Genomic DNA, 13,289 nt, shown 5'->3' with positions numbered 1-13,289 from the left:
AATCAAGATTTACAAAAAGCAACTTGAAAGACATGCAACAACGCAAAACGTATATACTTTTTTTTTCTTCACAAAACGTATATACGTACACATGCATACACAAATGACAAATTCATTCACATCCCAACTTGTGTACTGCGTGAATATCAGATCATGTAAAGTTGTGTTTTTTTTTATGTTCAAAAAAAAAAATACAAAGCTGTTTTTTATACGTAAAATAAATACTAAAAAAGTTTGCTCAAAAAAAGGTTTGAAATGAAAGAAGAGAAGAAGGCATGTGCAGTTAACCAGTTCCACATGCTCAATGCTCACCCAATTATTGTTTTGAGTCACTCTGTTAGGAGAAAAGGAGGGAACATAGGGATATTTTTGGTTTAAGATATACTACTATTATCTTTTCTATAGTGAATAATAAACGAATAAAGTCAATTTTACCGGAAATAATAATAAGTATATTTCTTTGGTTGAATAAAAATGTAAGACTTATCTCCAAAATAATTGATGTGACACAAAATTGATTGCAAGGGTTATTATAAGAAACCTGTAGGGTCGGGGCACGGCACGGCCAAGCACGGACCGTAGAAGTGTAGAACCCTTAACAAGAATAAGCATTGAAATATCAAAATATTTGTATAAAAAGATTTCAAAGCATGTGATCACATGGGATATTGATTACTGTCTAAAAAAGCATATAGATCATGTCAAGTTGTTCAAACACATGCATACATATTTTAACAATATTTAGAAGTAAAAGATAGTGATCATCATGTCAACTTGCTCACACATACGGCCCTAAGATATTTACATGACCATTATAAACTGTGGGCAATTTTGGTTTCTTTCCAAAACTTGAGATTTTGAAACGAGACCATTTTTCTGTGTCACAGTGTTGTCAAATATATTTTTACATTACACACAATGCATGTTATGATACACGAATACGGAATAACAACTGCAAATTTGATCTCAGAGGTAAAACTTGGTTGATAAATCATTCCTCCAAAAAGTCACAGGGAAATTTTGGCTACTATGAAAATTGACACTTTTGTGTTAGATTTGTCACTTTGTTTAGAATACTGTAGACACAGCTTGTGCTTATTAAAATGATCAATGTCATTGTTTTCGAACAACGCATTGGATACGGTTTTTGGCTCTAAGTGTGCAACGACAATGAAAGTGTTTCACCACACAGTCACTGGTTCATCGACTTTACCCAATAAAATGAATGAACTTACCATAGAGTCGCTCTCCTCTTCAAGCTTGAAAGCAGGGGCTGATAGTGTCGTGAGATCTTTAGCAGTAACTGATGCAAGGAAGGAAGTAGATGCCTTTGCTACCCTAGCTGAGAAATATGTCTTGCAAACTTCATATTCGATTTTTGTTTTGTTTACTTGGCCACGAAAGAGTTTATCTCCATTTTCCTGAACTCTACTGGTTCATCATTTCATCCCCTTTGGTTTCTAACGTTGAAGCTTCTCAACAAATTGAGCACTTACCCTTATCAAGGTGAAGACATCTTTTCATGCAAATGTCTCTTCAAATATCACTAGTTTTCCAAAATTTAGCAAAAAAAAATATCACTAATTTTACAACAATGATCTAATTAAATACTACTACACTTTTTTTTTTTTTTTTGCAAATCATCTAACTCCAATAGATTTGTTGTTTGGATTTAGCTTAATTAAGCACACTTGGTGGAAACATGGTTTCAAGTTGAAACTTTCAACTCGTCTATCCTTTCCTTCTATGCTTTATGCTTTAGAATATTGTATGCTGTGTTGCTACTTGCTACTTTCCATTCTTGCTGAACTGTATCAAATTATACAATTTTGTATGTAAAAATAAAAATAATAATATCGAGAGCAATTTTTTATTTTTGATCCAAATTAAAGTACAGGGGTGATAATGTAAAAAATGGGAAACATCAAGGACCCACTCTGCCTAAAGTTGACACTTGCGAGTGAGGGTTTACAAGCTACGCCATTTCCCTCTCGAGCCGTCGCCGTCCCCGTCGCCATTTTCAACTGTAATCGAAAATTTCCGGTAAGTATCTTCCCTTCTCATTACCCCGCATCCGATTCGATTTCGTCCGGGTTGCAAAAATCCATTAGGAAAATTTCGGATTTGATCGCCAATTCATATAATTAGGGTTTTTGATAGACGGATCGAATCGAATTGAAGTCGAATCTAATGTGATTGATTGTATTTGAGTCTGATAAGTTATCTAATCGTTGCGCAGAAGACCAATGAGTTGTACACTTGATGCAGTTATGCATTTTCGAATTTGAAGTGGTATAAAAAGAAAACTCATTTGCTCTTCTTTTGTTAATTGCAGATTCTGAAAAAAAAATGAATTTCTTCAACTCAGCAGCATCCTTGTGCAGAAGAGTTAGCTTGAGGGAGCTTATCACCGAGGTTCCTGCTTACGGTGGCAGTGGCATTTCCGGTAATATATATATACTTCTATCAATCTTGTCTTTTGAGTCTGCTTTCGAAATCTATCCGTGTGTGTTTGATGATCCTTGTCTTTTTGATGTTTAAGATGGTTCTTCAAGTGGGTTGAGTTTGGTCTTTAAGCGTTGGGCTACAAAGAAAACCGCTGGTTCCACCAAGAACGGCCGTGACTCTAAACCCAAGAATCTCGGTGTCAAGAAGTTCGGAGGAGAGGTAACGATTACAGCAATGAACTCATTACGATGCAGAGAAACAAACTAATCTTTGCGTGTGTGTGTGTGTGGGTTTTGTAGAACGTGATACCGGGAAACATAATAGTTCGTCAACGTGGAACACGGTTTCATCCAGGAGACTATGTCGGGATCGGGAAAGACCATACGCTGTTTGCATTGAAGGAAGGACGAGTCAGGTTCGAGAAGAACAAGATCACTGGACGCAAATGGATTCATGTTGATCCCAAGGGAGGTCATGTTCTTCACCCTATCTACACTAGAGCTGCTGCCGCCAAGTCGACTAAGATTGAGACAGCTTCGTCGTGAAAAGACAACGATTCAACAAATCTTAAGGTGTCTTCTTTTGTTAGAGCATACGATCTCTTTGAGTTGTGATGGTGTCTTAGAACAGCAACGCTCAATTCAATAACATCTGCTGTTTTATGCAGATGATTGTCAATTTTTTTTCTTTCTGAAGTGGTTTTTATTCAATACTGAACACTCTCAACTTCTAAAGAATCTCGCAATTACTAGGAGAATGTATTCAATGTAATATTGGATGAATGATTTAGAGTTTTATATTTTCACTAAAAAAATCACCAGAAAAAAATTTAAAACATCACAAATCTCTTGAAATCAACTATTTAATGGGAAATAATGAATTTCAACAAATGATCACACGTCTAAAAACACTGGAATTGAAAGAATATTTTAAAATTCACATATGAATAGCAAATGATTTTTTATTTTAATACAAACCACTTAAACTCCAGATTGAATATTGATCTGACTTAAAATATATGTAAAGTGATAATTGATTTGATTTACTACTATATATAGATAGATTCCCTTTACACGGACAAATAAAACTTGGTAACAACAAACAAACATAGAACGAATTGTAATTTGAGCCCAGAGTCCAATACATATATTACAATTAAAACAGGCCCATATATTCAATAAAGCCCATTAAAAACCTAAACTTTAGGGTTTTAGACACTCGTATAAAGCAGTAGAGTTGTTCGTCTCCTCCATTTCTCTCTGGTTGCCCTAGTTTTTCCAAATCGCCGTGTCTCACTAAAGAAGACGAAGCCATGGTGCACGTTTGCTACTACCGCAACTGTAAGTCCCCTCTATCCATCTCTCGTAGAGGATTACTCTAAGCTTTTAATCTAGAATACGTTAAAACTATAGTCTATGTTTATTCATGAATCCCCGATGAATAGATCTGTTTCCGAGATCTCACATTGTTGATTGAACGTATGTTGTTTTACTAGATGGGAAAACCTTCAAGGGCCCGCGACGTCCTTTCGAGAAGGAGCGTCTCGACTCCGAGCTGAAGCTCGTCGGCGAGTACGGGCTCCGCAACAAGCGTGAGCTCTGGAGAGTCCAGTACTCCCTGAGCCGCATCCGTAACGCTGCCAGAGATCTTCTGACGCTCGACGAGAAGAATCCCAAGAGGATCTTCGAAGGAGAGGCGCTTCTCCGTAAGATGAACAGGTACGGGCTTCTCGACGAGAGCCAGAACAAGCTGGATTACGTCTTGGCGTTGACCGTGGAGAATTTTCTCGAGCGTCGTCTTCAGACTATTGTGTTCAAGTCTGGTATGGCGAAGTCGATTCATCACTCCCGTGTCCTCATCAGGCAGAGGCATATCAGGTAATGGGTGGGTTAAATGTATCTGAATTAGTTTAATTTTCTCTGGAACTTGTTCTGAATTATTTGATTATATGTTTTTTTATTACAGCTTGGTTGTAGAACGTTAAGCATTGTCTGTTTTGTCTTTATAATACCGCATTTTGTTTAGTGTTACTTTTTTTTTTGTAGTAACACATTTTTTGTTAGCATTACTATAAACTAGAACATATTCTGAAACTTATACTGAGATATATACTAAAGTATCGTGTATCACATTTTAATTATGGAAGTTGAAGCATTGTGTTTTTGTATTGAAAGCTTGTCTGAAACTTTATTATTGAATCTTCTGTTTTGGTTTTGTTCATTAGAATGGTTTTACTACATTGACTTTAGATATTCTTGTTGAATCATTTTCGTTGCACATTTGTCTTTTTTGGATTCATAGTTAAAATTTTTGAATAGTGTAATCGTCTTAACCTTGTTACTGATCTTGATTTTGGTTTTGTTTCACTATTTTTATAGGGTTGGAAAGCAATTGGTGAACATTCCATCGTTCATGGTGAGACTTGACTCGCAGAAACACATCGACTTTGCTCTAACCAGTCCCTTCGGTGGTGGCCGTCCAGGAAGAGTGAAGAGAAGGAACGAGAAGTCTGCCTCCAAGAAAGCCTCAGGTGGCGATGCTGACGGTGATGACGAAGAGTAAATCTAACTCTCGCCGGTTTTAGCTATGAAACAATCTGCGTTTTGATATTTTGTAGTCTGGAACTTCGTTTTCTGAAGGATTGTTTTGTGCTTTTTATTTCTCCTAAAGAGTTTGTCGAACCTTATGCTTATTTACATTAATCACATTATCTTTAAAAGCTTTCTTGTTTCTTGAATTTTCTGTATGCTAAGTTCCAAAAAATGAAATTATGACACATAAGGAGTGCTTGCGTTTTGCTTCTAAGTGTTTGCGTTTATTTGAAACTGATTGTATGATTTTTTTTTTAATTAGTGATATCGCAGTTAGTGATTACATATGAAATGGACAGTGCCAATTGTTTACTAACACTCGGTATTTTCTCCACACACGTGTTATATTCTATACCACGCGGAAAGCATCTCTCCATAGTAAACAATTAATACAATGGATTTGTTTGAACAACGTCGGTTATTGCCAGCGACACGTAAATGAAAGGGAAGTATCAGTAACCCTCGACTATAGTCTAGAGCCAAAAGGCAACCAAATCAATCCCCCAGTTTTACACGTTCAAAACTTTGAGAATCGTCTTTTAAAATTTAATAAATTTGAGAAAATCTGCTGCCGATGGATATGATCCTTACCCTTCTATGATCAATCATTCGACCATTACAACTCTGCCAATATTATAGGGGATACTTAGATGGTCAGAATAGTATTCATAGTTAGTATATGTTTTTTGAACTTTGATGATTAGTATATATATATATATATATTTTTTGACTTAATGATGATTAGTATATTGGTATTTTACTTCACTGATTAGTGTATTCTATCGAATGCTAACGATACATATATATTCATATCTGCTAATATCAATACTGACAATAAATAAATACCAGGAGTAGCCTACATCTGTACGAAATAACACGATGTTTGTAAAATATTGTTCATAAACATAATCTAAAGGAGTGTGTGTTACAAAAAAAGACATAATCTAATTATCTAAAGGGAGACTTTGTAGGATTGACGTGGCGACGGTCGTTGGAAGTTAACGAACTAGTTTATGGAAGCTGCCGAATAAAACGGCGCCAGATTGGTCGCTTTCAGATCCGATTTCCTCTTCTTCTTCCACTTCCACACGTCTCACTTAATCTCGGTCAAACGACACACAGAGAGATCCGGTTCGGTCCCCACCATTTTCTCTAACCGACCGCCTCATATAACTATCCACGTGTCAAAACATATATGGTTTAAATTTCTCTTGATGTCATCAATACAGACACGTCAACACTAGCTCAGTATATAAATGAAGAAGCAGGCTCCGCTTCACATGTCTCTCACACTTGACAATAAATTTCAAAATTTCGAATTTCTTAAGAGTTTTTTTTATAAAACGATGAGAGGAGAAGCTGATACTTGGCCAGAGATGGAGGCGGTAGCGAGGAAGATGGCGGAGGAGGTTGAGACAGAGAGCAGTGGATCATCGGAAGCTGAGACGGAGTCTCCGAGATCCGTCGGGCGTTGGGGAGCTGCTCCGATCACGGGGAAGACTGGTAAGGAGCGAGTACATAGCCAGGTTTTGAAGATCAGGGAGGAGGATCTCTGTGTTCTCGTGGAAGACAAAGCTGCGAATGGAAGATTTGTTCAGCATCCGCGTCGTCTCAGTTTTGTCCTGATCTCGAGGCCGAATCTTCCTTGTTCGCCTCTTAGTGGAAAAGTGAGATCCGTCAACGCTGTTCAGTGATGATGATTCGCAGAGATCAAAATCAATCAAAGGTTCGACTTCAGTAGTTCTCTGTATGGATCTAATGATGTAACTGAGCTTATAATATTTATTATTAAATCGTTGAGTTAGTTTTTGATTGTGCATCGTTTTATTTTAATTTCTCTGTTTTTCTTTCTTTTAACTCCTTTTGTTGGTTTTGTTTTCTTGTCATAGTGTCATGTCGTGTATATAAAACCGTGAATGTATATATGAGCTCGTGAAACTTTATGCTTTACCTTTTTTTTACATTTATTTCTCTGTTATGCCTTTATCAATTATGTTCACACATATTACATACCAGAACGTGTTCATGAAATTGGCTGATAAAGCTGGTGATATTATCAAATGGTGATGGTAATTACCTGGGCCGTCTCTTCTTCCCTTTTCACACGTAAAGCTGAAATAGTTGTTAATGCAGTTATATATTACGGGTTAATTTCTTTCAAAAAATATATTACGGGTTAACAAAACGGGCATGGAATGTCCAAGTAGCCTTATAGAGGCCCATAATATCCAAAGCCCAGTAAAAATAGAAGTTGATGACCTTCTCCCCGCGCTGGCTCTCCCCTAATCAATCTGTTGATGACACAATTAAACGGAAAGGCTCTTACATAATGTAAAAAAATGTCTGAGCCCGGGTTCGAACCGGGGACCTCTAGTGTGTGAGACTAGCGTGATAACCGACTACACCACCCAGACTTCGTTGATGACCATCTTCTGAATGATTATTCTATTAGTATAATCATAATAATTGAGAATTCGGCCAAAAAAAACCTCAACTTTACACGAATTGCCAAAACAAACATGAACTTTGGGGCTCGCCAAAAAAACACCAAACTTTCATTGACTTTAGAATTAATTAACAATGTTTTTGCTGACTTGCCAATTTAGCACGCCGTCAACAAATTTAACAGAAATATTTGACGTCGTTTATTATTGACGTTAAGTGAAACGACGTCGTTTTCAAACGAGATGAAACGACGTCGTTTTACACGATTTGAAATTAAAAATATGTAAACCCCTGGATTCGAACCCAGGTTGGTTGGTCAAATAGGAAGGTATTTTACCACTGGGCTACTAGCACTTTTAATGTACTTACTAACATGTTTACTTTTATTTGGTACATATTAAATATAAAAAATTCTCTAAAAACTTAATAAGATCTTTAAAATTCCAAAAAAATTAAAAAAATAAAGAAGATTTTTATAAAATTAATTTTGAAATTAAAATTGAAAATAAATTTTTTCTTTTTAAAAAATAAAAATTCTTCCAAAATTTTCTAAAAAATTAAAACGAACTTTAAATTCCAAAAAATTGAAAAAATAAAGAAATTTTTTATAACATAAATTTTGAAATTAAAATTGAAAATAAAATTTTATTTTTCTTTAAAAAAAATAAAAAATTATTTTTCTTAAAAAAAATAAAAAAATCTTCCAAAAATTTCATAAAAATAATTTTGAATTAAAATTAAATATTTGTTTTTCTTTAAAAAATCAAAAACAATTCCAAAATTTTCATTTTTTTAAAAAAAATCCAAATTTTTTAAAATTATAATAAAATGCAAAAAATTAAAGTTAGAATTATCAACTTTTTATGTGTGTATAATTAATTTCAACTTTTAGCAAATGTATTAAAAAAATTGAAAATTTTGGAAGATTTTTTATTTTTTTGAAAAGAAAAAATAAAATTTTATTTTCTATTTTAATTTCAAAATTAATTTTATAAAAATTTCTTTATTTTTTCAATTTTTTGGAATTTTAAAGATCTTTTTAAGTTTTTAGAAAGTTTTGGAAGAGTTTTTATTTTTTAAAAGAAAAATAAAATTTTATTTTTAATTTTAATTTCTAAATTAATTTTATAAAAATCATCTTTATTTTTTAATTTTTTGGAATTTTAAAGATCTTATTAAGTTTTTAGAGAATTTTTTATATTTAATATGTACCAAATAAAATTAAACATGTTAGTAAGTACATTGAAAGTGCCAGTAGTCCAGTGGTAAAATACCTTCCCATTTGACCAACCAACCTGGGTTCGAATCCAGGTGTTTACATATTTTTAATTTCAAATCGTGTAAAACGACGTCGTTTCATCTTATTTGAAAACGACGTCGTTTCACTTAACGTCAACAATAAACGACGTCAAATATTTCTGTTAAATTTGTTGACGGCGTGCTAAATTGGCAAGTCAGCGAAAACATTGTTAATTAATTCTAAAGTCAATGAAAGTTTGGTGTTTTTTTGTCCTGCCCCAAAGTTCATGTTTGTTTTGGCAACTCGTGTAAAGTTGAGGTTTTTTTGGCCGAATTCCCCATAATAATTCTATTGCTGAAGCTGTGGTGGTGAGATTGTTGCCGCCGGCGTAGAAAAATCGTTACTTACCGTTACGCTAGAGATCATAAATTTCTTCTTTTAATCGTTTTGTTATGATTTGGGCCAACTTAGAGAAGATCGAGAGAGCTTTTATAGGGTCCCCCAAAACGCTGCGTTTTACTTCTTCTTCTTCCTCTATACGCTTCACTGCAAAAACCAAACTCAGACACTCTCGAAGCTCTCCTTAATGGCATCCTCTCAGGTACTCGAATCAAAGCCCTAATCCTCACTCTCTCTCTCTTCCAATTGCCCAAACCTGAAACATCTCTTTCTCTTGATTCTGTCTCTGTTATACAGGTAGCGTATCTGATTCCACTGAAACCAGACCTAAAGGAAGACAATTCCTCCCCGAGGATAACCTTATCCGAAGGCCCAAACACCATCGGACGCCTCAACGTCTCAACCACCGATAAGCGCCTCAGCCGCAAACACATCACAATCACCCCTTCCGCCTCCGGCTCAGCCTCCTTATCCGTGGTATATAATAAAACCACAAACCCTAAACTTTTTCTCATCGCTAATTCGCTTCTCCGTAATCAAAGTTTGAATCTTTTCTCTATTGGGTAGGAAGGAACGAACCCTGTGGTTGTTAGGTCTTCCGGAGAGAGGAAGAAAGTTAACCCTCGTGGAGAGGTTTCGTTAGCTAACGATGATCTTATCGAATTGATCCCTGGTCATCATTTCTTCAAGCTCGTGTTGCCACGAGAGAGTGAGAGAGGAAGCTATGAGAGAGCTGCTAAGAAAGCTCGAAAGGTTACTTACTTAACTAAAGAATGGATCTTTATATTTTGTAAGCTTTGTTTTGATGTGGTGAACTTGTTCTAGGAAGGAGATGATGTGGAGGCGATTAGAAGTTTTTGTCCAGATAGTGAGAAGCTACCTTCAACGTTTCGGCTTTTGAGTGTTGATGGTTTGCCTGATTGGGCTAACACCTCTTGTGTTTCCATTAATGATGTCGTTGAGGTTAGTCTTGACAGTAGTTTAGTTGTTTTTTGTTCAGATGGTTTTGACTAAAGAGAAGAGACTTGTTAATGACAGGGAGATGTTGTTGCTGCAGTTTTATCGAATTATATGGTTGATCTAGACTGGTTGTTGTCAGGTGAGTTTTTTCTCGTAGTTTTAATTGTTTTAGTTCAGACGCTGTTAACTTATTAACTTGGATCACTGTATTGGTAGCTTGCCCGAAACTGGTGAACATTCCTCAGGTTATGGTCGTTCATGGAGAAGGTGATGGTAGGCAAGAGTACATTCAGGTTTGTCATAACCGTTTGCTGATCATTTCTTCTAAATGTCGTTAATGTTAATCTCCAATATCTGTGTTACTGAACAGAGGAAGAAGCCAGCGAATTGGATTCTTCATAAGCCACGTTTACCTATTTCGTTTGGGACACATCACTCCAAGGCTATCTTCCTCGTCTATCCTCGAGGAGTCAGAGTTGTGGTACACACAGCGAATCTGATCCATGTTGATTGGAACAACAAAAGCCAAGGTTTGTGGATGCAAGATTTCCCTTGGAAAAGTGATGATGATAACATAGATACACCTAAAGTTTGCGGATTCGAAGATGATCTTGTCGATTACCTCGCTGTGCTCAAATGGCCTGAGTTTACTGCATGCTTACCTGGTCGTGGTAATGTCAAGATCAATGCAGCCTTCTTCAGAAAGTTTGATTATTCCAGTGCTACGGTACCTTCCATCTCTCTACAATTGATTTGTATACTTACTGTATACTAAGATAAGCGATTTTCAGGTTAGACTAATTGCATCAGTCCCTGGGTACCACACTGGTTCCAACATGAGAAAATGGGGACACATGAAGCTACGGACGATTCTTCAAGAATGCATTTTTGATAGAGAGTTCCGCAGATCCCCATTAGTTTATCAGGTAATGTTCCATTTCTCTACCAAGTTCCTTTTTCTATTTTGTTGTTGTATTGCTTAAAGAGATTGTTGCAGTTTTCTTCACTCGGTTCTTTGGACGAGAAGTGGTTAGCTGAGTTTGGAGCTTCTTTGTCTTCTGGTATAACAGAGGACAGAACTCCTCTCGGTCATGGGGATCCATTGATAATATGGCCTACAGTAGAAGACGTCAGGTGTTCTCTAGAGGTAATCTTAAAGAATACATTAAATATCTTATGGTCCTTTATTCTAAACTGTGAATTTTGAAAAGGGTTATGCTGCTGGCAATGCAATTCCGAGCCCATTGAAGAACGTGGAGAAACCATTCTTGAAAAAGTATTGGGCAAAATGGAAAGCGGATCATAGTGCTCGCAGGTAACTTAAAGAACCAATCCTTTATGATTACTACTCAGTTTTGATCCTTTTTTGAATGTTTTCAGTCGTGCAATGCCACATATAAAGACATTCACACGTTACAGCGACCAGAAGATTGCGTAATGTTCATAAAGTCTCAATCTTTTAGTTAATAGAGAAGTGTCTGCACGTAGTGATCAGTGTTAATTGTTTTGCTTCGATAGATGGTTCTTGCTAACCTCATCGAATCTTAGCAAAGCGGCGTGGGGAGCACTTCAGAAAAACAACTCCCAGTTGATGATCCGTTCCTATGAGGTAAAGCCCTGGTGTTTTCCACGTGACCAAGTCTTGATCTTTTGCATAACCACTAACCAAGTTTTATTCACTGTGTGACGCTGTTAGTTGGGCGTCTTGTTCTTACCCTCTCCAGTAAAAACACAAGCTTGTAATTTTTCATGCACCGACAACAACTCGAGTACTAAGAAGGTGAAACAAGAGACGAAAGGTGAGGTGGAGAAGAGGAGTAAGCTAGTGACAATGACATGGCAAGGAGACAGAGATTCGCCTGAGATTATCTCACTCCCAGTTCCTTATCAACTTCCTCCTGAGCCTTACTCATCTGAAGGTTTTCTCGCTCCCATTCTCCAACATAGTTCAGTTCTTTGATTCCTAACGTTTTTATTGGCACTGTTATTTTTTTCAGATGTTCCTTGGTCATGGGACCGAGGGTACTCGAAGAAGGATGTGTATGGACAAGTCTGGCCAAGATAGTTGTCGTTTTAGCTAATTATGTTATGACTTGAAACTGAGAGAGTGGCTTTGCAGGTTTTACTACCATGACGTTTTAGAATTAGGCATGCAAATTTAAAAAAAATCAACGTTTTACTTTTTTTTTCTTAACAAAACATTAATATATTCTTACTAAAATAACATGATTAACCTAAAGTGAGAGAAATTGGAGACATAGTATTTCATTTTATTATGACAGAAGTGTGTCGTTGGTTAGAAGAAACCTACGATTCAAATTCTTGACATAAAATTACAATGTAAGAAAGATGAATTTTTGGTGGTACATATTCGATGGACATTTAGAATACAAACAGACGAAGACAAGCATTCACAATCAATGTCTTCATTTCCAAGAACACCCGTCCCTCCCCTTTGATGATTTTGCCTATATCATACTGCATCTAACAAAAAGTTGCGACAAAAAAGATTGCTATAATTAAAAGAGTAAATACATAAGTTACTGTTTGACATTGTAAACTAGTCCTTGGATCTTAATAAATAGTAATCATAAATTATTTATTTGATTGAGATCATGATCTTTCTTCTATGTCCTAACCATTCTAAAACTTGCCATGTCAGTATTCAAAAGTTTAGTTCGATTAATTTGTTCAGTGCCTTGAATTAGGATAGAAATGTATCAGAAGTTTGAATAATTTGATCCAGTGCCTTGAGCATTAGGATATCAATAATATCTAGAGAAATGATATAGAATCACCGAATATATAATTAAATTTCATTAGTTATGTTATGGTTTTCATAATTAGAGCACATATATGCATATCTATTATGAACTATACTAGTAAACTAGGTAATAACCCGCGCCTTGCGCGGAATGTGATTATTAGTTTCGTTATTTTTAATAAAAAAAACAATAAATCTGTTTAATCTAGATATTAGTTAGGTTTTACGTTTTTTTGTTTTTAATCTTATAAAATATAACTATTATTTTAAATTAATATTCATTTTAGTTTATTCAGTTAAAACATTTGATTTTTAGGTTTTTTCGGATAAAAACCTAAAATTAATATTATATGTTTATTTTTATATTATGAAGTTTAGATAGTCGTCATGTCGAACCAATAGTTTCATATTATAGTTTTTAAACAGATAATAGTTTAAGAAA

The 13,289-nt window shown here is 35.5% G+C and overlaps 4 protein-coding genes and 1 non-coding gene across 6 annotated transcripts; 4 read left to right on the top strand and 1 right to left on the bottom strand.

Moving 5' to 3' along the window:
- The first annotated feature begins 1,869 nt into the window (after positions 1–1,869).
- LOC103856126 (50S ribosomal protein L27) lies at positions 1,870–3,247 on the top strand. The gene is made up of 4 exons (XM_009133207.3): positions 1,870–2,043; positions 2,336–2,446; positions 2,543–2,667; positions 2,748–3,247. Exons 2-4 carry the CDS (start codon positions 2,350–2,352, stop codon positions 2,991–2,993), a joined length of 468 nt encoding a protein of 155 aa, XP_009131455.1. The 5' UTR covers positions 1,870–2,043; positions 2,336–2,349; the 3' UTR covers positions 2,994–3,247.
- Positions 3,248–3,639: 392 nt separating this feature from the next.
- On the top strand, positions 3,640–5,185 carry LOC103856122 (40S ribosomal protein S9-1). The gene is made up of 3 exons (XM_009133202.3): positions 3,640–3,788; positions 3,944–4,325; positions 4,827–5,185. The coding sequence occupies exons 1-3, from the start codon at positions 3,761–3,763 to the stop codon at positions 5,008–5,010; spliced, it is 594 nt and encodes a 197-aa protein (XP_009131450.1). The 5' UTR covers positions 3,640–3,760; the 3' UTR covers positions 5,011–5,185.
- A 249-nt stretch (positions 5,186–5,434) lies between these two features.
- Positions 5,435–7,000, top strand: LOC103856121. Its single transcript, XM_009133200.3, has one exon. The coding sequence runs from the start codon at positions 6,296–6,298 to the stop codon at positions 6,731–6,733; it is 438 nt and encodes a 145-aa protein (XP_009131448.2). The 5' UTR covers positions 5,435–6,295; the 3' UTR covers positions 6,734–7,000.
- Positions 7,001–7,379: 379 nt separating this feature from the next.
- Positions 7,380–7,453, bottom strand: TRNAV-CAC. The gene has a single exon. It is a non-coding gene; the product is annotated as a tRNA-Val (tRNA).
- A 1,612-nt stretch (positions 7,454–9,065) lies between these two features.
- On the top strand, positions 9,066–12,341 carry LOC103856120 (tyrosyl-DNA phosphodiesterase 1). 2 transcript variants are annotated; one of them, XM_009133198.3, is made up of 14 exons: positions 9,066–9,325; positions 9,421–9,600; positions 9,691–9,876; positions 9,949–10,086; positions 10,162–10,222; positions 10,300–10,376; positions 10,454–10,810; positions 10,875–11,009; positions 11,081–11,230; positions 11,295–11,398; positions 11,464–11,517; positions 11,602–11,692; positions 11,780–12,002; positions 12,081–12,341. In XM_009133198.3, exons 1-14 carry the CDS (start codon positions 9,311–9,313, stop codon positions 12,146–12,148), a joined length of 1,839 nt encoding a protein of 612 aa, XP_009131446.1. In that variant the 5' UTR covers positions 9,066–9,310; the 3' UTR covers positions 12,149–12,341. The 2 variants fall into 2 exon arrangements, with proteins under 2 accessions (XP_009131446.1, XP_009131447.1); XM_009133199.3 differs by lacking the exon at positions 12,081–12,341 and having other exon boundaries at positions 11,808–12,002.
- Positions 12,342–13,289: the final 948 nt, after the last annotated feature.

Source organism: Brassica rapa, chromosome A03, assembly GCF_000309985.2.
Source record: "Brassica rapa cultivar Chiifu-401-42 chromosome A03, CAAS_Brap_v3.01, whole genome shotgun sequence".
Taxonomy (NCBI): domain Eukaryota; kingdom Viridiplantae; phylum Streptophyta; class Magnoliopsida; order Brassicales; family Brassicaceae; genus Brassica; species Brassica rapa.
Note: the sequence above shows the minus strand (reverse complement) of the source record. Positions and strands in the feature narration are given on the sequence as shown.

Bases quoted from the DNA above. Each gene is read 5' to 3' on its own strand.
- LOC103856120 (XM_009133198.3), top strand. The intron at 11,231-11,294 runs GTAATCTTAAAG...AATTTTGAAAAG, and splicing joins ACGTCAGGTGTTCTCTAGAG to GGTTATGCTGCTGGCAATGC. The intron at 11,693-11,779 runs GTAAAGCCCTGG...TGACGCTGTTAG, and splicing joins TGATGATCCGTTCCTATGAG to TTGGGCGTCTTGTTCTTACC.
- LOC103856126 (XM_009133207.3), top strand. From the start codon at position 2,350: ATGAATTTCTTCAACTCAGCAGCATCCTTGTGCAGAAGAGTTAGCTTG. The intron at 2,447-2,542 runs GTAATATATATA...TTGATGTTTAAG, and splicing joins CGGTGGCAGTGGCATTTCCG to ATGGTTCTTCAAGTGGGTTG. The intron at 2,668-2,747 runs GTAACGATTACA...TGGGTTTTGTAG, and splicing joins TCAAGAAGTTCGGAGGAGAG to AACGTGATACCGGGAAACAT.
- LOC103856121 (XM_009133200.3), top strand. From the start codon at position 6,296: ATGAAGAAGCAGGCTCCGCTTCACATGTCTCTCACACTTGACAATAAA.
- LOC103856122 (XM_009133202.3), top strand. From the start codon at position 3,761: ATGGTGCACGTTTGCTACTACCGCAACT. The intron at 3,789-3,943 runs GTAAGTCCCCTC...TTGTTTTACTAG, and splicing joins CGTTTGCTACTACCGCAACT to ATGGGAAAACCTTCAAGGGC. The intron at 4,326-4,826 runs GTAATGGGTGGG...CTATTTTTATAG, and splicing joins ATCAGGCAGAGGCATATCAG to GGTTGGAAAGCAATTGGTGA.